Raw genomic sequence first — 24,318 nt, 5'->3', positions numbered from 1 at the left:
TGCCAGTGATTACAAGTTGAGGCAAGTCTGAAATACGGGGCAGAAATCCATGATTCTATGAAAGCAAATAATGAAGACACATTGACTTAGGTTTGCTTCAGGATGCAAATGAGCTGAGACCTAAGCAAAAGGAGAAGTTAACTAGGTGAAGGGAGGGTGGAAAGGGTGGTACAAATGGTTGTGGTAGAGGGAACATAGCTTGTAAAGGCCTTGAGAGAAGATAGAGTGACCGGAGTCGAGGGTTCCGGGGAGAGTGGTGTGTGCTGAGGCCGGTGTGATGCTCCTGTGTGGACCACGCAAGACCTAAAGGTTGTTAGGGATTTAGCTCTTGATCCAGAGCAAAGAGAACCATGAAGGGGTGGGAAGGATAATATGTTCATATTTATTGATTGAAGTAGAAAACAGATTGAAGGGGGTAGAGCAGACCTAGTTGGCCATGGAAGTGGCCCAGGACAGAGCGGATGGTGGGTTGGGCAGGAGGGCTGGGGGAAAAGAGAGGTGTAGAGAAAGAAGTGGATATCAGAGCATTGTGGAGGCAAGTTTGGCAGGATTTGGTGCTAGGCTGTACTTGGGGATGATAAACGATGGTGGTGTCGAATCCTTAAGATGGAACCATGAGAGAGGACGGTTTAGGGCAGCCGTGGGCAAACTACGGCCCACGGGCCAGATCCGGCCCGTTTGAAATGAGTAAAACTAAAAAAAAAAAAGACCGTACCCTTTTATGTAATGATGTTTACTTTGAATTTATATTAGTTCATACAAACACTCCATCCATGCTTTTGTTCCGGCCCTCTGGTCCAGTTTAAGAACCATTGTGGCCCTCGAGTCAAAAAGTTTGCCCACCCCTGGTTTAGGGAGTGGTAGGGAAGTAGAGTTTGATTTTAGCCCTGGAATGCTGAGTTTGGCAATATGGATTTTCTGGGGGAAATATGTAAAATAAAAGGATTTAGAGGTTGCATACTGTGTTTTTCAAATTATGTTAGCTAGGACTTACCTTCTAAATCACTTTTCTGGTTCAGTAACTGGATCTCAGTCTTGGTATTACAGTATTTATTTTTCTTTCTTGCTTGCTTGCTTGCTTGCTCAGGATTGGTTGCAAAAAATTGTATCATAAATTGTCCCCCTGCTTTCTCGGTTAGTTAATAGTCTCCTGTAGTTAAATAACAGGCCCTTTCCTGTTTATTCTTCAAATATTTTATGGTGTGTGTGTGTGTGTGTGTGTGTGTGTGTGTGCACGCGCGCCTGTGCCTGCATGATTTTATTCCCTTAATTTGATTTTTCATTTATTTCTGTTTATCATCATCTCCATGAGAAACAATAAAAGAGGTGGCCTTTTTTCTTTTAGTTCCCTTTCTTCTTCAGCTTCTTTGGAATGGCTGTTGGAGCACATATCTAAAAATGGGTAGCATTATCCTCTGAATTTAGTTGTCCTTACCATTGTCTGTCCCAGCTAACAATGAGTTGGCAGTAGTGTTTTAGGGAATGGCAACAGTGTCTCATTAGTATGCACTCTTTTATTCAAGACATTTTATTCGTTAAAGAAATTGCTCAGGAGTTATTTAAACAAGGATTAGAGTAAGACATAGGCCGAGTAACTGTTGCCAATACATTCTTCTCCACCATACAATAACAAGTCAGTTTGATCCTCCACACTTTTAATATTTACTCATCTTTGAATCAGCAAATATTTATTTCATATCTCTTCTCTACTTGGCATTGTGCTCAGGGGAAGCAAAAACGCCAAAACATAAATGTTTAAGGTTCATACACTCAGTAGGAGAGAAACCACATGCAGGTATGTGACTACAGTACATGAGCGGCAAGTGGTAATTACCATAAGATAGAAACAAAGTGTTGGGCTGTATACATAGCTACCGTTTCATAAAAACACAGAGAGAATAACAGTAAACATATTATTTTTACAACTTGCTCTTTTCCACTTAATATATCCACATCAGTGCATATATATCTACTTTGTTCTTTTTACTGGCTAGAGTTTTTCATTCTTAACATGCTTAATCTAGAAGGATGCACAGGAAATTGTTAATTAATGTCTCTGTGGGAAAAGGAGAGGCATGGGGAAGGTTAAGATTAACTTTTAATTTCTCTTACTGTTTGAAAAAATGTTTTATGAGCATTATGTATTACTTTCTAATAAAAATCCGATATAATAAAGAGGTAATATGCAAATTGACCCTAATTCCATCACACTGTCACAAGATGGCTGCACCCACAGTGGAGGCAGGGTTCCCGTAATGAGCCGTAAAGAGCGATCAGCAGGGACCTGAGGCTGTGTGGCACTGGGCTGGGGCAGGGGACCTGAGGCTACGCCCCCTACCCTGTGGGTCTTGACGGGGGACCTCAGGCTGTGCCCCCTGCCCAGCGGGGCTTGATGGGGGACCTCAGGCCACGCTCCACACCCTGGTGCTGGGTGACCTGAGGCCGCATTCCTTGCCCCGGCACCAGGCTGGGGGACCTGAGGTTGCACCCCCAGCCCAGCGAGGTTTAATGGGGGAACTCAGGCCACACCCCTTGCCCTGGCGCCGGGCAGAGGGACCTCAGGCTGCGCCCCCCGCCCAGCAGGGCTTGACGGCGGACCTGAGGCTGCGCCCCCCGCCCAGTGGGGCTTGATGGGGGTGGGGCCGGACAGGTCTGGATCTTGCCAATGGGGGTGGGACTGGCCGGGTCTGGGTCTCGCGCAATTTTGAGGCACACATGGGTGGGCGGGGACTTGATTCTGGGTCCTATGGTGCGCCCCAGACTCTGACAGGAGGAAGATTTTCATATACATTTTACTAATTTTCTTTCATCTCTAACACTTCTATTATAGAGAAAGGGCAAGTAGCAATATTAAAATATTTCCTCTAATTAATTCCCTTTTAATGTGCACGAATTTTGTGCACCAGGCCACTAGTCTATATGTGTATATATAAAAGCCTAAGTGACTGTTAGGACTGGTCGCTATAATGACACACTGATCACCACAGGGCAGACACTCAATGCAGGAGGTTCCCTCTGATGGTCAGTGCTCTCCCACAGCCAGCCTCCCATGGTCCCTCCCCCTGGCTGGCCGGCCCTGATTGGCCCTAATTGGCTCGATCACCAGGCAGGTCAAGGGACCCCACCTGTGCATGAATTCGTGCACTGGGCTTCTAGTAATAGATAAAAATCCAGCAAAGTACTGTGGGAAGCCAGAGCCAGAAGAGATTATTTCTACTTCATTTGAGGAAAGGGGACATTGGAGCAGGATATGTCTTATTTTAACAAATGTGGATTGAATGCCCACCAAGTGCACTGTGCTGGGGTTTCTGTGAATGCAGAGCGAAATGGGAGGATTGGCCATTCCAGAGGCTTTGTAACGTGGCAATGCAGAAAAAGGGAAGCTTACTTGGGGCATTGTAGTGTTACTGATGGTAGGGTTCTTGGATTCCCCAAAATAGAAATCAAGAAGAAACCCTAGAGACATTTCCAGACAGATTTTATTAAGCTCATGCTGGAGCACCAGGGAGGCAGCACAGAGGAAAGGAAGGTCCTCTGAACTGGCTTGGGGTAGGTTCTGCTTGACTGCTTTTATAAGTTGGAGACAAAGTGGGCTTGGGTGAAAAGGCCGGTTTATTAAAAGGTAGGCTTGCAGAATTTTCCACTTTAGGGTCTGGGTGACTTCCTGTGGATGAAAAGGGACCACATACTCAACCTGACAAGCTCAGGGAGGCCTGTGTGGTGGCCTTAAAAACTCAGAGACCTAAAATAACCATAAAGGCTAGTCCGAAATTAACACTTTTTAACTAAAAGCAGTTTATGGTGGATAGTCATGTCCTAGGCTGGTATCTTCCCTGACAAAGATCGATCTTTATCTTAACTGGGCCTGTCTGTTGTCTTTTTACATCTATGTTAACACATCTTTGGAATGTCAAAGTAATATTCTTTTTACTGGACCCCTCAAAGCACAGGCACCACTCTACAGAGACCACAAACCCTTAAGTGTTATTGAGTTAATTGTGGATTATTATCCTACTAGAGGCCCTGCACCTTCTCCAATCTGGAACCCCCCAGGGGATGTCGGACTCCCTGGGATTGGGCCTAAACCGGCAGTTGGACATCCCTCTCGCGATCCGGGACCGCCGGCTCCTAACTGCTCACCTGACTGCCTGCCTGATTACCCCTAACCACTTTGCCTGCCTGCCTGATCGCCCCTAACTGCCTCTGCTTTGGCCCCGCCCCCATGGCTTTGTCCAGAAGACATCTGGTCTAATTAGCATATTACCCTTTTATTAGTATAGATATTGACTTATATAAAAGAAGTATGCATGTCTATCATTTTACTTTTTTTTTTTAAAATATATTTTATTGATTTTTTACAGAGAGGAAAGGAGAGAGATAGAGAGTTAGAAACATCGATGAGAGAGAAACATCGATCAGCTGCCTCCTGCACATCTCCCACTGGGGATATGCCTGCAACCCAGGTACATGCCCTTGACCGGAATCGAACCCGGGACCCTTCAGTCCGCAGGTCGACGCTCTATCCACTGAGCCAAACCGGTTTCGGCTATCATTTTACTTTTTTATTCAATCCCAGAGGTTTCCACTTTCTCCTGCCTCCCTAATCTATCACCAGTGTATTTCATAAATCCCACTTACATCTCCTCTTTTGATTATAATGTTAAAGTAAGGTGCAAAACTGCCATTCCCCGAAGCATTATCTCAGCCTGTTGAGATTTTGCTTCCCACCAGTTGTCGACAGGTGGCTCAAATAAACTGACAAAGTTCTTCACAGGTTAGAATGTTTCTTAAGTTGATATTCCTTTCCCAGCTGTGTGGCCTGGTGACTATGAGGGGTTAAATCTTGATCAACTGCGAATGAGGGTCAGTAGTTTAAGAAGGCAGTTAGAAGGGAGATAAACTCAGCTACCTCTGCGTTTTGAGCAGAGGGGTGGTGACATTTTTGCGGTCCAGTGTTGCTATATTTATCTGGTGTCCTTGGGGCCCTGGGCCCCAGTCCCTATGCTGTCTCAGGAGGTATTCTAGTTTGGCTAGAGAAATATGATATGAGTCAATAAAGGATAGGAGTAGAGCAGCCATGGGAGATGAGTCAGAAAAAAGTAGATTGGGGTCAAATTACGAATGACCTAGAATGTTAGGCTAAGAATTAATAACTTAATAAGAATTAGGAAGTGATCACAGACTTTAATGAGAGTGAAAGGTCAAAGGACTAAATCTGGGCCACGTGCAGTAAACCTGTTATCAATAACCTAATAATAGAAAGGGAAGGAGAGAAATTCCTGGATAGAAGGAGGTGTAAAGCTTCTTCAGGGACCCTATGCAGTAGGGAACATTCTTGTAGAAGCTGCATCATAATAACACATTGTTCCGTGTTTAAGTGACAACGTCAACTAGTGATTCTCATGGCTGGGTAACTACTTGTGAACTCTTACTGCCAGGGAGGATGACTGGCGTCAACATCTCAGATGCGCTCCTGTGAAACTGGACCTTTCTGGACCCAGTAGCCATGGTAGTTTTATAATGAGCTTTATAATGAACTTAAAATTCATACTCTTTAATGACACTTAACTCAGTGTTTTCATTTAAGCTCCCTTCCAGCTAACAATAGGAGTTGCCAGCTCACAAAAGGCAGATTGAATAAGAACAGAGTCAGGGATTAACTGTATTTTTATGGTAATGGCACGTAGAGAAAATCTTTGCCTTCCATGCCTCATTTCTCAAATTCAGTCAGATATTTTCTAAGAATGATTATGAAGGATACTTATATGGGCCCAAGTAAAATTCACCTAGTATATTCCTTACATTATATGTATTGGTCTTAAAAATGAGGATGTAGAATATCTCATTCTCTATTTCTTGGCATTTTAAGAAACTCATCGTTATAATAGATTTTGTTACCTCCCTCCCTCCCTCCCTCCCTCCCTCCCTCCCTCCCTTCTTTCCTTCCTTCTTGTCTTTTTCTGCTCCTAATAACTGCTGACTAAAAGATTCTATACTTTGCACGCCATTTTAAGAAGAGTTTTATTATTTTACTAGAGGCCCGGTGCACAAAAATTTGTGTACTCGGGGGGAGAGGGAGGGGCTCCCTCAGCCCGGCCTGTGCCCTCTCGCAGTCTGGGACCCCTCGGGAGATAACGACCTGCTGGCTTAGGCCTGCTCCCGGGTGGCAGAGGGCAGGCCCAATCCCTAGGTGCAGCCCCTGGTCGGGCTCAGAGCAGGGCCGATTGGGGAGTTGGGGCGCCGCCCCCTGTCATGCACAGAGCAGGGTGGATTGGGAGGTTGCGATGCCACCCTCAGTCACGCTCAGGGTAGGGCTGATTGGGGTGTTGGGGCACCTCCCCCTGTCACACTCAAGGCAGGGTCGATGGGGAGGTTGCAGCGCCACCCCTTGTCACGCACAGAGCAGGGTCAATCGGGGTTTGAGCGCTGCCCCCTGTCACACTGATCCCGGTGCCGGGAGGCCTCGCGGCTCTGCTGATCCCGGTGCTGGGAGGCATATTACCCTTTTACTATATAAGATAGAGGCCTGGTACACAGGTGGTTTGCCTTGAAGGGTGTCCTGGACCAGGGTGGGGGTCCCCACTGGGGTGCCTGGCCCGACTGGGTGAGGGGATGATGGCTGTTTGCAGCTGGTCACACACCCTTCAGGGTGGGGGTCTCCACTGGGGTGCCTGGCCAGCCTGGGTGAGGGGATGAGGGCTGTTTTCAGGCTGGCGGGTGACTGAAGCTCCCAACCGCTCCTTTTTTTCTTTTTCTTTTTTTTTATTCTGGGCCAGCTATAGGTTTGAGGCTTGGCTCCAGCTCTTAGGCCTCCGCTGCTGAAAGCAGGTTTCTGGCCTTTGTTTACCTTCTGTATTTGAAACAATGTTGCGATCCTGCTGGCTGAAGCCTGGCGACTAAAGCAGGTTTCTGGGGTTTTGTTTAGCTTCTATATTTGTAACATAGTTGCTTAGAGTTGCAGCTCAGAGGCCTGCAGTGGCAGGTGGGGAACGTTGGAGTCCTCCATCACTGAAGCAAGCAAGCCTCATGTTAGTTTCAAGCTGCCTGGCTGCCGGCCATCTTGGCTGGCAGTTAATTTGCATATTGCCCTGATTAGCCAATGGGAAGGGTAGCAGTTGCACGCCAATTACCATGTTTCTCTTTTATTAGATAGGATTAGAAAGTAATCCTGGAAGTTAAAAAATAAAATCCAACCATTGAAAAAACCCTCTCTCATTTAAATTAAGATGCTTTAAAGTATGTGGCTCTCAACTATTTTCCCCCCCAATGGATCAGACTTTGAAAAAGAACAAAAGGTTACTTATCCTGCCATAGGGGAGCTATTTGGCTGTGGTTCCTGCTGGATTAATACTGCTTTTCAGGGATAAGCCAGTATGAAAATGAGAGAAGTGCGTCAAGGGTAAATGAAGCGGCACATTCAGGACCACTTAATTGAGCTGCTACAAAGGCATTTAATTGTACCTGGGACATCTTTGTTTGCCATTAGCAAAGGGCCCTTGTTGCATTTGAAGGGTTCTTATTTCCAGGATGACGAGGCGTTATGTTTGGACAATGAGTTAGTTAAAAGCCCCAAGTTTCCTTTCTAAACCCTTTCCTGGAGGTTTCATTAGTGCACTGTTTCCTTTGCTAACTGGAACGTACCGGGTGGGGATTCGATCTGACGGTGCCTCTTAGTGTTTTTTCCCTTGTTTCTATTAGATTTTAATCAAATTAGGACAGGAATAACTTATGGTTTCCATTGGAAAAATTTTTATTTATTTTATTATTTAAAAAAAATATATTTTTATTGATTTCAGAGAGGAAGGGAGAGGGAAAGATCGAAACATCAATGATGAGAAAGAATCATTGATCAGCTGCCTCCTGCACACCCCCCACTGGGTAACAAGCCCACAACCCGGGCATGTGCCCTTGACCGGAATTGAACCCGGAATCCTTCCGTCCACAGGCTGACACTCTATACACTGAGCCAAACCGGCTAGCGCTAACATTTTGAATTATCAGACTAAATTGTGGTATTTGTAATTCTCTTATTAAGTGAAATTTATATAGAACAGAAATAACTCTGAAAAGCCTAAACTACCCAGTTGGTTTGTCAGAACTGAATTCAGTCCAGCTAACCATTATTGAGCACCCTACAAGGTATAAGTCACTGGGCTATCACTAATTTAAATTGGTAATACAGAAAAAATGAAATGGGTTTAGAAAGAAAAAAAGAGATCCAATGAGGCAAAATACAGTTTTAATATCTAATCAGTCACTATGCTTCCTAAACAATTGCAGAAACCCTACAATTCCATTTACTCAGATTCTCTTCTGTCCTCAACCTGAAGTCTCATCAGATTCAAAAAAAATGTGAGAACTCAAATTAGTGTCCTACCAACTATCTCAGTCTTTTACAACCATGTCAGTGCTAGATGGAGATTTGTAAGGGAAAATGAAGCTCTGATATGTTCAAATGGTTTCTGGGCTTCTTGTTTGATAACGGCTGTTGTCCTTTTTGAAATAGCTGAGCAGGAAGACACTCAGAAGAGAACCTTCACCTGCTGGATAAACTCGCAGTTGGCAAAGGTGAGGGAAAAAAGAGCAAATTCAGCTCTGCATTTACGTAAGTTCTGTCAGTTTGGGTCCCCAAAATGGCATTGGTGACATGTAAAAGGCTGTAAGAATGTGTTGAATGTCACCTCGATCTTGTTTTCACATAGGTGTTATTCTTTCCTAACACACAAAAAAGGCGCACTTTTGTTAAGGACACGGGAGAAGGTGCTATAAAAATATTTAAAGCAACAACAAATCTGTTATCAAATGAAATGAAAATGATTATGGTTCATATAAATTGAGTGCTACGTTATTCAGATGTACTGGCGCTCCGTGACTTACAGGGTTTTGTCCTAACGGACCCATTACCAGTTGAAAATATTGCGTCAAAAATTAATACACACCTAACCTACCAAACATCCTAGCCTGCCTAGCCCACTTTATCATCTATTTATTTATTTATTGCTCACATGAAGATATTGATTTTAGAGAGAGGAAGTTGGGGGGTGGGGAGAGAGAAAGGAACATTGATGTGAGAGAGAAATATTGATTATCTCCCTTACATGACCCGGCTAAGGATCAAACCCACAACCTGAGTATGTGCCTTGACCGGGAATCGAACCCACCGCCTTTCAGTGTACGGGATGATGCTCCAAGCAACAGAGCCACACCTGCCAGGGCGCCTAGCCCACTTTAAATGTGCTTAGAATACTTGCATTCACCTTCAGTTGGGCAAAGTCATCTAACACAAGGAGTGCACTGTGTAGTGCCTGTTGTTTACCTTCCTGATCGCATAGCTGACTGGGAGCTGTGACTGCCGCTGTCTGGCATCAGGAGAGAGTTTCATACCGCCTATGGCTAGTTGGGAGAAGATCAAAAGTCTAAATCTGACAGACGGTTTCTACTGAATGTGTCTCAGAGATAGCGTTATTCCTGTTTGCAGAGCAAGGAAGAAAAGGCACAGAGAACTAAGGTCCCAGAGCTTAAAAGTGATGGTGCTGGGATACAAATTCCAGGCAGAGTGGACCCAGAGGCCTTGATCTTAATCACTGGGCTGTTCTCTCTCTCAGAGATGCCAAGTGCCTGGAATGGCCTACAAACAAAAATGAATGCGCTTCTTCTCACAGGCTGCCTGTCCCAACACCACGCTCTTAATTCTAAAAAGGGTAAATTCATAAACAGGTTACTCTGGAAATGTAATCCGCTTCCCAAGTGGTTCACCGTTGGCTGACTGTAAATGTCTTGAATGCCACCTCTACGCATAGGTGTTAAGCGCTCAGTGGAAGCTGAAAAGAGTGTTTGTGACTAGAAATTTGCCACAAGATAGCTTAAGTTCCCTGCTTTTCTTATCATGTTTTGATAGGGAACTTTGTGTGTTCTCTGTCACTCTGTTGATTAAGAAGAATATCACTACCGATCCCTAGCGTTTGCAAAGACACGATGCATATTTATGAGAGTCTTACAGGTACTGTGTTTTTGGACCGAAGTGTGAGATGATTTTTCTTGTGACCTTTTGCAGCACACTCCTCCCTCAGTTATATCAGACCTATTCACAGACATTCAAAAGGGGCATGTCCTCCTGGACCTCTTAGAAGTACTGTCAGGACAGCAGTTGGTAAGCTCTTAAAGTGACATTAAGGAACTTTTGTTGACTTTTAAAATAAAACATTCTGAGTCATATATTTTGCTTGAATTTCATAGCCTCGAGATAAAGGATCTAATACATTCCAGTGTAGACTCAATATAGAACATGCCCTGACATTCCTAAAAAGCCGATCGGTGAGTATGAATTTCACTTGGAGACTCATTGGAGAGGTTAATACTGTGGAACATTTTCTCCTTTTCATCTGCCTTTTTTCTTTCCCAGATTAAGCTCATCAATATTCACGTTGCTGATATTATAGAGGGAAACCCATCCATTATTCTTGGCCTGATTTGGATAATAATACTGCACTTTCATGTAAGTAGTTTGATGATACGAAAATTATTTCTGTTCTAATCTCCATGATATGAAATCAGTGTAATGCAATGAGGTTGGTTTGATGCCAGATTCAGTCCTGAGCTTCCTCCAGAACTAGGACACCGGGAAACCTTGCCGGGTGGAAAACAGATAGCAGCCCTTTTGCCATTTTTGTTCTTTTTCAATTGAAAATTGAAAGCTGCGTTATCGATGAGATCAGCACCAGTCTGAATAGACCTGTCATGGTAAATTATTGCTCATTATCCTTTATTTCCTTTGGTGGGAAAGAGAGTAGAAAGCTCCTGGAGTAAATGCTTGAAAACGAACCCGCTAAACTTTGTAAAGTCTCCCTCTTGTTGAAGACCTTTGTCCAGACTAATAATCCTGCAACATCCAGTTCTGTCGCAAGACTAGCTCATAGATGTATTTCATTCTACAAGTACTAGTATTTTTGAGCACCAACTATGTGCTAGTTTTTGTGCTTAGACACCAAGAAAATAACCGTGAATAAGACAGTGAGAGTCCTGGCTTTCTGACACTTACTCTTTCAGATTTGGGGCTCTGAATTAGTGCAGGTTTTCTAGAAAGTTCCAGGATTACTTTAAAAATAACTTAAAAATTTGTTGTGGGCAACAAATGCTTATTTTAGAAAATAACATGACTTATATAACATTTAAAACATGTGAAATGAGACTAGCACGTCTGGATACCTACATTTGTAGTTATTATAGAATAATATGCATGAGGATGATGAAAAGTAAATTTAGGATTGTGGTTTTCTCCCTCTCGGAAATGAAATTGGAGAGGGAAAGACAGAAGGCTTAAAGTGTAGCTGTGTTGTATTTCTTTAAAAAATGTGAGACAAATGTGATAAAATGTTAAAATTTGATAATTCATAGACATTTATATGATTTCTTCATACTTTCCACGGTATTTGAAATATAATTTAAAATGTCAGTATAGATAATAAAAAGAGGAAAAGTGTCTTTAACTCCACGACTCATAGATAAACACTCTAAGTAATTTATTGTACAGTCTTCATGATATATGCAGCAATAATTAATATATATATTCATATATGTATAGGGTATGCTAAAAAATGTATATATACTTTAACAGCTGATAGCTCAATTTTGAAAATGAAGTGTATTTTAATAAACACTGCCTTTATAATTACTCAAAGTGTGTGTATACATTTTTTGGGACACTCTACAAATCTTTAAAAAATAGGGTCATACTCTTCATATTTTTCAACCTGTTCTAATATCCTTCTGAACTTATACATTTCTTAATGAAAGCATGGTATTCTATTTTAAAGTACGTATTTCATTAATGGGCAGTCAGAATGCTCATATTTTTGTGTGTGATTGTAAGCAATTCCAAAAAGACTACCCTTATGATAAAACTTTTGCATACAATCTTAATTATTTCTATGGGCCAAATTCCTAGAAGTGGAATTGATGGGCAATAAGGTTTGCAAAACTAAGGCTTTAACTTCATATAAAGGGAAGTATAAGTGATTTCTCTTGCATACACCAGATCCTCTTTTGTGCGTGACTTATTTCACTTAACATCTTGGCTGTGAGATTCATGCTTTTGAAGCATGTACTGTTGATGGACATATCTTTTGTTGCCAGTTTTTAGCTGTTATGAATAAAGCTGCTAGGAACATTCTTGCGTAGGCCCTTTAGTGGTACAAGCCCTCATTTCTGTTGCATATACTATTCCAGGAATGGAGCCCTGGGCCCTAGGGCAAGTGATCGTCAGCTTTAGTAGGTGCTGCCAAATAGTTTTTCATATTTGTTCTCATTTATAGTGTCGCCATAATCCTAATACTTGGGATTAAATTTTTATTTTAGCTATGCTGTGTGTAATGACTTATAGAATGTTAAAATATATTCTGGATATGTTGTTGGGTATGTATAAGCTGTAAATCTCTGACTTTATGGCTTGCCTTTTTAATCTTTCAGTGAACAGACATTCATAATTTCAATGTAGTTCAAATTTAATCAACTTTTTTTTGTGTGACTGGTGCTTTTAAAAAATATATTATTGATTTCAGAGAGGAAGAGAGAGGGAGAGAGAGACAGAAACATCAGTGATGAGAGAGAATCATTGATTGGCTGCCTCCTGCATGCCCTCTACTGGGGATCAAGATCACAACCCAGGCATGTGTCCTGACTGGGAATTGAATCGTGACCTCCTGGTTCCTAGGTCTACGCTCAACCACCGAGCCACGCCAGCTGGGCTTGGCTGAAGGTTTTGCCTCCATGCTGCTAGCTTATGCTCCTGTGTATGTTAACTATAATTATGTCTTCCTTAGATTGAGGAACTTGCCCAGACTCTTTCCTGCAATTCCAGTCAACCTCCCCTGGGCGATGTGAGTGTGGCGGAGTCATCTCCTACCTCAAGTCCTCCTGCGAAGAAATGCTCCAAAGCCCAGAAAAGGTGGCAGATGTCTGCAAAGAAAGCTCTTCTCTTGTGGGCTCAGGAGCAGTGTGCCACGTAAGTAGTTTGCTACGACCAGAGGAGACACACAGGACAGTTGTACCCACCAACACAGAGTTGCTGACCTCTAGGTTTGAAATTCAGGCCAACTGGTGTAACACTACCGAACGCTTCCCTCTCGTAACACCACCCCCTTCCTCTCACAGTGTGTTTTCCAAATGTGGAAGTCCGTGAGCTCAGCCACCCCTGGTTTTGAGGACCAGAAGGTGGTATCATCTGGGTAACTTCACCTCACTCCCATCCACATGCGGAGGTGGCCTCTTTGTGCAGTAAAGTGCCAATATCCTTGTCTTTGGGCACAATTCCCCTGTGCATTGGGAAGGTGGACTTAGACTCCAAAAGTTTTACCACAGTAGGAGCTCTTTAAAAGTCAGGACTATGTCTTAATTGACTGTGCTTCCTTAGAACTTAAGCATAATGCAGCGGTTCTCAACCTGTGGGTCGCGACCCCTTTGGCGGTCGAAAGACCCTTTCACAGGGGTCGCCTAAGACCATCCTGCATATCAGATATTTACATAACGATTCATAACAGTAGCAACATTACAGTTATGAAGTAGCAACGAAAATAATTTTATGGTTGGGTCACAACATGAGGAACTATATTTAAAGGGCCAGAAGGTTGAGAACCACTGGCATAATGTGAGTTCATGGTAATGCTCCATAAATGTGCGCTTCGTGGATGAATGAACAAAGAAGCAAATAAGTAACCAATTTATAAAATTACCTCCTGGAACTGTATGTGACTACATTAAAAGACCACAGTTCCCATTGTTCAGAAACTCAGAGCTCAGGAAACAAAGAGACAAGAGGGTGCATGTTTTTAAAAAGTAGGGATGATGAAGGGAAGTTAGTGCTCATAATTTTGTTGTTGTTGTTTTTACACACAAAGAGAATTGTTTTCTGCTCTTGGGAGACATTTGCTTTTTCATTTTAACTAACTGCCGGGATGGAGTTTGAGAGAAATGAAGAATTAGGATGCAGGAGAACTCACCAGGAGAAGAGCTGGGGAGTTCCTTGTCACATCATAGCATTGTCTGCATAAATAGAGGCATAAATGTGTTGCTAATAAGCCCTTTCAGAGAATGCGGGCTTCTGAGTAATTCCTTCCTAATGAAAGACGGAGATGTTAATTTCTGCCTTCAGCTTTACCTCTGTTCTGTGAGGCACCCAAGCATGCATATCTTACAGGTTATAAATATTAATCAAACTTTTTCTTGAACCTTCCAGAGACCAATTTACTTTAGTTTTCTAAAATTTTTAAATCCCAAATATAGTATGTGGGGAAAAGCATTATTGCATCCTACTCAGATTTGTTTCATTTATGGATAAATGAAACTCTTTCAAAGTTCATGAATTTTACCACAGTTTATCTTTTCCCTGTGTCCTCCCTTATTTTTCAACTATGGCATTTATGCTAAACTTATTAAGATGCAATAATTAATTCTTAAGTAACTCATCAGGAGTTTATCCTACTTTTGGCCATCCCTAGTGGTATTATTAGCTACCATTTATTTCAATGTTCTGTGATTCTCTAGGACACACATGTATGACTGTGCTGTAAGAAACGTGTATCTTCCTATTTCTGAAGATCACTCGGGCCCCCATTTGAGACTTGTAAATGAGCCCCGATCCTTCCAGTCACCTTGGAGCCTGACCCCTGCCCTCTCTAAGACCTGGCAGCAACATGTTTTTTGTGCATTGGTTTCTGCTCCTCAGTGCAGAGCTGACCTCATAGCCTGGTGCTTTATTGAGCACAGTGCCTGCCAGGCAGCACGGAGCTGGTGCTGGCCCCTCAGCACTCTGAAGGTGGCCTGGCCCTGCCCCCAGCCCCCGTCTCTTTAGCTGTCAATTCAGTCCAGTCTCTAAGCGCACACTCGGAAGCCGAATCCCTGGGTTTGAGTCGTGGCCCCCAGCACTTCTGACTGGTGACCGAAGACACCTTGTGTTTGAGTTTCCTCACGCATAAAATGTGGGCGATACTCACTGACTTCCTAGGGTTATTAAGTTTGTTATAATAATTGTTTTTTTTGACAGCATTTGGAACAATTTCTGGACACAGTAGGGACCACATAGGCATTTGTTAAATAAGATAAAAAAATCAGTGACTACTATGTAGTTTCACATTCATAATTTAGGCTTTGTTTCTTTCTTTCTTTTTTATTTTTAAAATATATTTTATTGATTTTTTACAGAGAGGAAGGGAGAGAGATAGAGAGTTAGAAACATCGATGAGAGAGAAACATCGATCAGCTGCCTCCTGCACATCTCCCACCGGGGATGTGCCCGCAACCCAGGTACATGCCCCTGACCGGAATCGAACCCGGGACCCCTCAGTCCGCAGGCCGACGCTCTATCCACTGAGCCAAACCGGTTTCGGCTAGGCTTTGTTTCTTAAGGAAAGCCCAGGTCATCTGAAGCAGACTGTTCCTTGAGTAGCTTTTACGATTTGATTTATACCTTAAATTAGCCCATTGAATTTCCTTGTGTTTTTTTAATAGGATATTAAAGGAAACTATAGTTATTCTGGAATTTTTCCTATACTTTGTAGGCAACTATACTCTTTTATAGTATCTTCATCTCTCGTCAAATACTGAATAACGGTTCCCTTGTCAGATACACATTAGTGACTGATGGAGTGATTTGAAATATATATAGTAAGCATCTTTCTATACCAGCTACCATTTGTGGGGTGACTCTACCATGATGCCAAGAAAAGTGCTCTCAAGGGGCTTGCGCCCTAGTGGGGGGAGCAGGTGAATAAATACAATTACAGTTGGCGATAAGGTTGGGAAGGACTTAACGATGACTGGCAGTGACCAGGGTAGGAAGGGGGTCGCATGTATCTTAGGTGGGTATAGAGCACTTTTCTGAGGAGGAGACCTTTGAGCTGGACTTGCAGGAGAAGGCTTCAGGTGTACGGAGATCTGGGAGAAAGCTGCCTAGTAGCAGAAGGACTGAAAAGAGCACGATTATGGAGACGTGAAGTACAGCATAGGAAATATAGTCAGTAACATGTAATACCTATGTATGGTGCCAGGTGGGTTCTGGAAACAGAGGGGAACACTTTGTAAAGTATCTGATTGTCTAAGCACTATTCTGTACACGTCAAAGTAATACAACATAATATTAAGTGTAAACTATAATTGCAAAAATTTTTTTTAAATAAACATTGATCAGATGTCATCCCTCTCCCCCCAAAAGAGAAGAATGTGACTGTAGAAAAGCAGGATGAGGCCAGTATGGCTGCAACATTGCAAGGGAGGGGAGATACAGAGGGGGGAGAATTAAGCAGGGCAAAATCTTGTAGTGAGAAATGTTATTTTAAATACACTAACAAGCTACTAAGTTGTTCTCCCCCCCACATTTGTTATTGTGATAAAGTATACATAATATAAAATTTACCATTTTAAGTACGTAGTTTAATGGCATTGAGTACATCCATATTGTTGTGCAACCAAGACCACTATCCAGCTCCAAACTTCCCATTTCTCCCTCCCCTCAACCTCCCGCAACCAGTGGTCTACTTTTCTAATCCATGAATTTCACTATTCTAGGTGCCTTCAATGAATGGAACCATAAAGTATTTGTCCTTTTGTGGCCGGCTTATTTCACTCAGCATAACACCTTCAAACTTCATTCATGTTGTAGCACACCTCAGAGTGTCCTTCCTTTTTAGGGCTGAATAACACCCCGTTGCATGTATACACCACATTTTGTTCGGCCCTTCACCTGTGATGACCAGTGTGAAGCAGAGGAGTGACCAGGTCTCTGTATCCGATGAGCTACGGGCCATTATTGGTCTGGCACAGTATTTCATTTAGTTTGTTCCAATGAGAGATAAATTTTCCCCTAGTGAAAGGAACTTAACTGTATGTAGAGATTCTAAGTCAGTCTCGAGCCAACAGATTGTTGAATGAGGAACATTAAACTGAGTATCATTGTCGCGTGAAGGCTTTGAGAGACACAGATTTCAGCCCTCCCTCCCCCCAGCTGATTCCGTAGGTCTGGGGCAGGGCCTGAGAATGAGCATTTCTAGCACTTGCAGCCTTGGTGCTGCTGCTGCTGCTGCTGGTCCCGGGGTCACACTTAGAGAACCGATGTTCTGTAGTATCGTGAGCCTCATCAGACTTGGCGTTTGACTTTAATTTGACCACAAGATTAAAATAAAATATTTCCCCAGGATGATTTGTGATTCATTTGAGTCACTCAGATTTGTTTTAATTACTGTTGAAGAGAGTGGGGTGCTTTGACATATTCTTTTCAGTAGTATAAGTCATGTTTTTTGTCCTTTTGTGGTAGGTCTGAGTCTGTCAGTGTGACGGATTTTAAGTCAAGCTGGAGAAATGGGATGGCCTTTTTGGCCGTCATTCATGCCTTGCGACCAGACCTCATTGACATGAAGAGTGTGGAGCAGAGATCCAACAAAGACAATCTGAGAGAGGCCTTCAGCATCGCAGAACGAGAATTAAAAATCCCCCAGTTGTTGGAACCAGAAGGTAAAGACACTTCTTTCTTTTTAAAACCATGTCCAGTGTGACGTTGATTTGAAGATTCTAATACCCGTATATAAGCAAACAGAGCAGCATTGTCTTTTAGTCCTGGAAAGTTGAACTTAAACGCTTTGTTAAATTTCATGAAGTTAAGAATTTCTACCAGTTAGTTAACCTCAGTTACGCTTTGCTTCCTCTCTCTCCGTACTGTACTCTTCACAGGGACGCCTCCATGTGCAGCTCACACTTAGGACAGTTATGTTCACCTTCCTTGAGTTCTTTGGAATTCTTCTGCACAGGAGGTGTGTCTGTTCTCCATCTGTTTATTTATACAACCCTTTATTTATGTCAGTATGGACTCATGGATATTTCATACTTTGGGTTGTATTCAATACCACTTTATTGCTCAAATTAAAAAAAAAATTTCTTTTAAAGCTCAAAGGTTTGGCCAGTGGGAGCTCTTTCAATTGGCTGCTGTACTCTTTCGACAAATCTCCACCAATGTGGCATTTGCTTGTGTGTTTTGGGGCATAGCCTCACTTTTTGGCACTATAATCCTCCAGGCTTATCTTGTATACTTCCTTTCCCAGTCCTGGGGCCATTTCTCCAATGAGCCCTGGTTCCTTTTACTGGAGAATGGTATGAGAAACCAAGATCATGCCGCCGTATGTGCCCATTCTTACGGGTACTTAGCCTTTTTGGACTGCATTTGTTTTCAGGAGTTGAATTAGGTGATATTTCTAAGTTCACAATGATTCCATTCTTCTTTATATCAGGTTTGTCATTAGTCTGGTCCCATGTTGCTTGTTATTAATTCTTCTTATGTTAACTTTTTCTCTCATTTCCTTTCTTTGCTTCCTTTTTTCCCCTTTCTTTGTCTTTTCTCTTTCCTTTTTGGCTTTTCAGTATCCTTGAATTTTTTCCATACTTTGTTCTATTCCCTATTTCTTAATTACTATATTTTTTAATGCTTCTTGCATATTTAAAAAAAATTTATTGAATTTCCTGGGGTGACATCCTATATAATAAAAGCCTAATATGCTAAGTGTCTGACTGTTCGTTTGACCAGTCGCTATGATGCACACTGACCACCAGGGGGCAGACGCGCTGACTGGTAAGTTAGCTTGCTGCTGGGGTCTGGCCGATTGGGACTGGGTGAGACGCGGTCCCTCCCTGGCCCTGATCGTGCATTGGTGGGGTCCCTCGGCCTGGCCTGCACCCTCTCGCAATCCACAGGCCAGGCTGGGGGACCCCACCATGCACCGGGTCTCTAGTTGGTTAATAAAATTATATTGATTTCAGGTATACAATTCTATAATACATCATCTGTATATTGTATTGTGTGTTCAGTACCCAAAGTCATGTACTTTGATTCTCCAAATCTATATTATTAGTATAAAATTCGTGGTTGTTAAGATAACTAGGCAACCAATGGAATAGATTATATAATAAAAACATATTTCCGCCGAAACCGGTTTGGCTCAGTGGATAGAGCGTCGGTCTGCGGACTGAAGGGTCCTGGGTTCGATTCCGGTCAGGGGCATGTACCTGGGTTGCAGGCATATCCCCAGTGGGAGATGTGCAGGAGGCAGCTGATCGATGTTTCTCTCTCATCGATGTTTCTAACTCTCTATCTCTCTCCCTTTCTCTCTGTAAAAAATCAATAAAATATATTTAAAAAAAACACATATTTCCATTCTATGAATGATTGTCCATAATTCATTTTAAGTATCTTAAATATTAGATAAAAAATGTGAAATACACCATGATTATTTATGCAAACCAAATACCATAGTCATATTTGGATAAGGGAATTACCTTTTGATATAATTTGGTTAAAGCATTTAATCATTATGCATAGCTTCATACAATGAGCAGTTTTAAAAAAATCCTAGTTAAGCCAGTATCATTATTTTATGTATCTCTTTATTATATTTACATTTTTTTTCATTAAAAGATAGAATAACTCAACTCTTAGGATTCTTCCTTTTATGAAACCCCACCCCCAGCTTTATTGATATCTTTATATGCCTACTGCCTAGGATTTTATTATTTGTGTAGAAATTAGATTTACTTGCTCCTTTAGCTGGCTTAGTGCACTCGTTGGGTCCATGCAGAGTGTGTAGTACTCCCAACCGTAAGCTCCTTGAGGGGAAGATTTCTTAAGGCATCTCGATCTACTCAACTGTCTGTCATCTGCTTGATGAATGATTAAAGGGATGAAACATAAGGCCCCTAAGCTGTACAGTAGTCCCTCTTTGTGACTTGCATTTGTTGGACCTCTATAAATATTTTTTGAATTAAGTTTAACTGAATTAATAAACAGAAGATTCTTTTCCCCAATAATTTTCATTGGTTGTTTTGGGAACATCCCAAAATTACGTGTATATTTTGTTTTGACATATTATAATCCATTTTTGTGATTTTTGTGATCTACCTAATTTATTATATGTCTGGGAAAGTTCTACAGCTAAGGAATTTATAATATTTTTATAAACTTTGTTTAATTCAGCATTTTCTAAATTTATTTCATCATGGACTCTGTCAATGAAGCACCAAACTCGGCCCATAGAAGGCTCTCAGTGAATATGTTTGTTCCATGAATGAACGAATAATAACGTGTGGATGTCTTCTTAAAAAATATGTCTTTATTGATTATAGAGAGAGGAAGGGAGGGAGTGAGGGATAGAAGCATCAGTGATGAGAGAGAATAGTTGATCAGCTGCATCCTGCACACTCCCTATTGGGGATTGAGCCTGCAACCGGGCATGTGCTCTGACCGGGAATCAAACTGCGAGCTCCTGATTCATGGGTCAATGCTCAGTCACTGAGCCACACCAGCCAGGCTCTTGTGGACGTGTTGAAAATATGTCTTTTCATACAATATGTATTTTGGGAAAGTTTACTGAATACATGCTGAGACCACTGTGTCAGGAAAGGATTCCAGTTGCTTTATGTTGCTACCCTCCTGGTGGAGTTTCTGTACTGTGTCTCTGGAAAGCGGAAAGCTTTCTTTCCTCCTTTCCACCCTCCCTCACTGCTTACGCTCCCATCCATACAACATGCATAGTAGTCATTGAAGCTGTGCATGTACTGCTGCCAGGAGTCAGCTGAGCTCTGTTTGGCTCGACCTAAGTCCTTAACCACTGCTGTCTTGGAGCAAGGGCGAGTGGCCAGAGATGGCATGGCTGGTTGACTGCTTTGGTTCATTTCAAGGCCGTTTATGGCATAGCCTGTCTTGAGTGTTAATAACAGTGAACGACATCGATAGCTAAGTGATAGTGTGGCATACCTTGCAGATGTGGATGTTGTCGATCCCGATGAAAAGTCAATCATGACCTATGTGGCGCAGTTTCTACAGTATTCAAAGGATGCACCTGGGACTGGAGATAAAGCTCAGGTATGTCTTTATAAGTACAAATCAAGCTCATTTTTGTCATACCCTACTAATGGTTTAATTTTTAAAATTGAGCTTAAATTTGCATATTGAATTTAAATGTTCAGTTTTGAGTTTTGACAAATCTATATACCTACATAAATCATACTACAATCATAATGTAACACATTTCCGTGACCCAGAATGTTCCATTGTCTCTCTTTCCTGTCTGTAGTCCGCACCCCAGGCAACCAGTATTCCAATTCCTTTCACTGTAGAGTAATTTTGCCAATGTTTTTGTTGTTTTTTCCCCCCACTCATATATGGAGTTGAATGAACAAACTGAACTGTCAAGCTAAATAGAGACAGACTCATAGACCGAGAGCAGGAAGATAGATCTGGGGTAGGGTCGGGTTGAGGGATTGAGCAAAAAAGAAAAAAAAAAGAGAACTCATGGACATGGACAACAGTGTGGTGATTTTGGGGGTGGAGGGTGTGGATGGGGGTGGAAGAGGACATAGAGGGGATAAATGGTGGTGGAAAAAATGAAGAGTTTATTTGAGCCAGACTGATGACATATATCAGGAAGTAAGATCTCAAATGCTCTTACCTGTTCTTTTTTTTTAGTTAAAAGTGGTAATTTATTAAACGGTGATGAATTGCCTAAAACAGCTTTAGATAGGCACTATATAGTACATATTAAGTTAGCAGGCTTTTTAAAAATTCTAGCACTATCAAATTTTTGTCTATTGTAATTTTTAAGTTTTATTGAGATGCAATTTACATATCATAAAATTAAACCATGTAAAATTTATAATTCAGTGATTTTTAGTTTATTGACATAGTTGTGCAACCCTCACCATAGTCTAATTTTCCATATTTCTTCTCTTCTTTTTTTTTTTAATCCTCACCCGAGGATATTTTTTTCATTGGTTTCTAGAGAGAGGAAAGGGGGGGGGGGTGCATGGGGAGAGAAACATCAACATGAGAGAATGAGGGAGACACATTGATTGGTTGTCTCCTACTTATGTCCCTACTAGGGCTTGGGAACCTGTAACCGAGGTACATGCCCTTGACTGGGATCGAACCCGCAATCCTTCTGTCTGTGGGCCAACATTTTAAGGACTGAGCAGGGCTATATTTCTCTTTTACCTGTTTTTTCTTTTCATAAAAATGGAATTATATAATTCATAAAAATGGGAGCATTGCATTCTACTCTTAATCCTTGCTTGTTGAAATAGTGTTGAATTACAGTTAGATTGCCATTTGATTAGTCACTTTTTTCCATTGACTTTTTAAACAAAATGTTGTAGGTGAAATTTCATAAAAATCACTGAGCTGAAAATATATATTTACTAGAGGCCCGGTGCACGAAACTCGTGCACTCGGGAGTGGGGGTCCCTCAGCCAGGCCTGCACCCTCTCGCTGTCTGGGAGCCCTCAGGGGATGTCCGACTGACGGCTTAGGCCTGCTCCCCATGGGAAGCAGGCCTAAGCCATCAGTCAGACATCCTTAGCGCTGCCACAGAGGCAGGAGAGACTCCCACCACCGCTGCTGTGCTCTCCAGCTGTGAGCCCAGCTTCTGGCTGAGCAGCGCTCCCCCTGTGGGAGTGCACTGACCACTAAGGGGCAGCTCCTACATTGAGTGTCTGCGCCCTGGTGGTCAGTGCGTGTCATATTGACCAGTCATTCACCATTCAGTTGATTTGCATATTAGCCTTTTATTATATAGGATTCTGCTTCTGTAAAGATAAATGAGTGCTGTGAACTTAGTAAATATGTTTGAATATTATTTTATCTTTTTTAAAAACTACTTTCTCAGTTGTTTACAAGTCGTTTACGAGTAGTCATATTATTGCATTTTATTTGACAAATTTAGGCCTTTGTTTTTCCATCTGTTATGTTGAGGCACCAAGCGGCTTATTGCTGACTCTGGAAGAGAGACTCAAGCTGAGACTCGGATTTATAATACAGTTCATTCATTTCTGACCTACTGAGAAGCTATCCTTTCCTAATTAATTTTCATATTAAAAAATAAAATTAGAAATCCAATCACCCATGAAACGATGCAAAAATATACAGAAAGTACTCTTTTTTTTTTTTACTTTATATAAAAAATACTCTTAATAGGAAACAAAAGCAAATGAAGGTTAAAGGAGAATGGAAGTAAGATGTAGCTTCTTTTGCTTTTTCCCTCTTACAGCAAAATTTGCTCCCAAAGTAGACAAGTTTACCAGCTAAGCAAGAATCTAAGGAAAAATGATTGTTTCTCACTTCCTTAGGATAGCAAAACCAAGTCCTTTAGTAGTGTTATTTTTAGGATCTTTAAAATATTCCAGGTATTTTTGATGTCAGTGTGTTTGTGGACGTGGGCATCTCTTGAATTAACCCATGTTTAGATGTATTGTGTCAGGGCACACAAAATACTTTCCTCCCACCTTCTGATTTCTTCTGGCTGGGCTAATGCTCAAACAGCCTGAGACGGATTAACAGGAGGAAATGTCCAATATGCATTACTGATGTACCTGCGGGGGTGCCATAAGAATATGAGGCCCGAAGCTGCATTGGGCTGTTGAGGTTTATTGGTCATTCTGGACAAAGGAGAGGGAGGCAGGGGTCTGGGATTTTAAAGGCAATTTATGGGTTGATGTAAAAGAGCAAACATGTGGTAAACAAATTCCTCCTGGGCCACCCAGGAACAGTGGGATCCAGGGTGGAGTCTAGCAAACAGGCTTTGCTGGATTTTTCCTGTCGGCTCCATTTACTGTATATTATTGTTTCCAGAGAATCAAACTCCCCCGTCGTTGGTGGGAGCAAGGTTCTTGTGATAGCTTCAGAAAATGAATTTTCTGAGATGCACACGGGAGGATGAGATGTGGAAAAAGGCTTGATTTGTTTGCAGTTACGTTCCTCGGTTTCCAGAGTCCCATGCCCTTTAAGCCAGTGCAGCTGGGGTTCCAATAAAGCCAAAAGCACAGCCAGTGTTTAATCCATGGTGCAGCCACGTATGGTTCACCCTTCACGCTAATTAAAGCCCATTAGTCCATTAGTGGATGCAGGAGAGCACATTTCTCGGTAACACCAGTCAGGAGCCCAGTGCCTGAGAGAGAGTGGCTCCTTTGTCTCAAAGTTTAAATATTTAGGTTTCACATCCTTGCAGTGGCAATGCCTGTTCTGGCCGCCGTCTCTTTCAGGTGTGATTGACTGGCACTCAGACCTTACTGGCATGTGTCTATCTGGTCTTCCCTTTCCTCCTTTACACACGAAGGCGGCGCTTCCTTCCTTTAAACATTTTTTTTCCCCTCTCTGTATTCCTTTAGGCAAGTAAGGGGGCGGTCAAAGGTTCTTTCTGACTCTTGTTCCTTAATAACCAGCTTAAAATCAATATGCCATAAGGCACATTTTTGGGTGGGAAAAGTTTGGTTCCCCTCAATTGGAAGCCAGTATTC

General features: G+C 42.1%; 1 protein-coding gene across 8 annotated transcripts in view; it reads left to right on the top strand.

Moving 5' to 3' along the window:
• SYNE2 (spectrin repeat containing nuclear envelope protein 2) overlaps positions 1–24,318 on the top strand; it is a 316,273-nt gene that overhangs the window by 78,331 nt on the left and 213,624 nt on the right. For 6 of the 8 annotated variants that reach the window (XM_059693929.1, XM_059693938.1, XM_059693906.1 and 3 more), the window contains exons 3-9: positions 8,507–8,568; positions 10,055–10,150; positions 10,237–10,314; positions 10,403–10,495; positions 12,819–13,000; positions 17,303–17,499; positions 20,793–20,893. In XM_059693929.1, coding sequence (XP_059549912.1) covers positions 8,507–8,568; positions 10,055–10,150; positions 10,237–10,314; positions 10,403–10,495; positions 12,819–13,000; positions 17,303–17,499; positions 20,793–20,893 — 809 coding nt within the window. The remainder of the gene's footprint in view (positions 1–8,506; positions 8,569–10,054; positions 10,151–10,236; positions 10,315–10,402; positions 10,496–12,818; positions 13,001–17,302; positions 17,500–20,792; positions 20,894–24,318) is intronic. The other 2 variants (XM_059693921.1, XM_059693959.1) reach the window with 2 other exon arrangements.

Source organism: Myotis daubentonii, chromosome 1 (genome assembly GCF_963259705.1).
Source record: "Myotis daubentonii chromosome 1, mMyoDau2.1, whole genome shotgun sequence".
In the NCBI taxonomy this organism is placed as follows: Eukaryota; Metazoa; Chordata; class Mammalia; order Chiroptera; family Vespertilionidae; genus Myotis; species Myotis daubentonii.
Note: the sequence above shows the minus strand (reverse complement) of the source record. Positions and strands in the feature narration are given on the sequence as shown.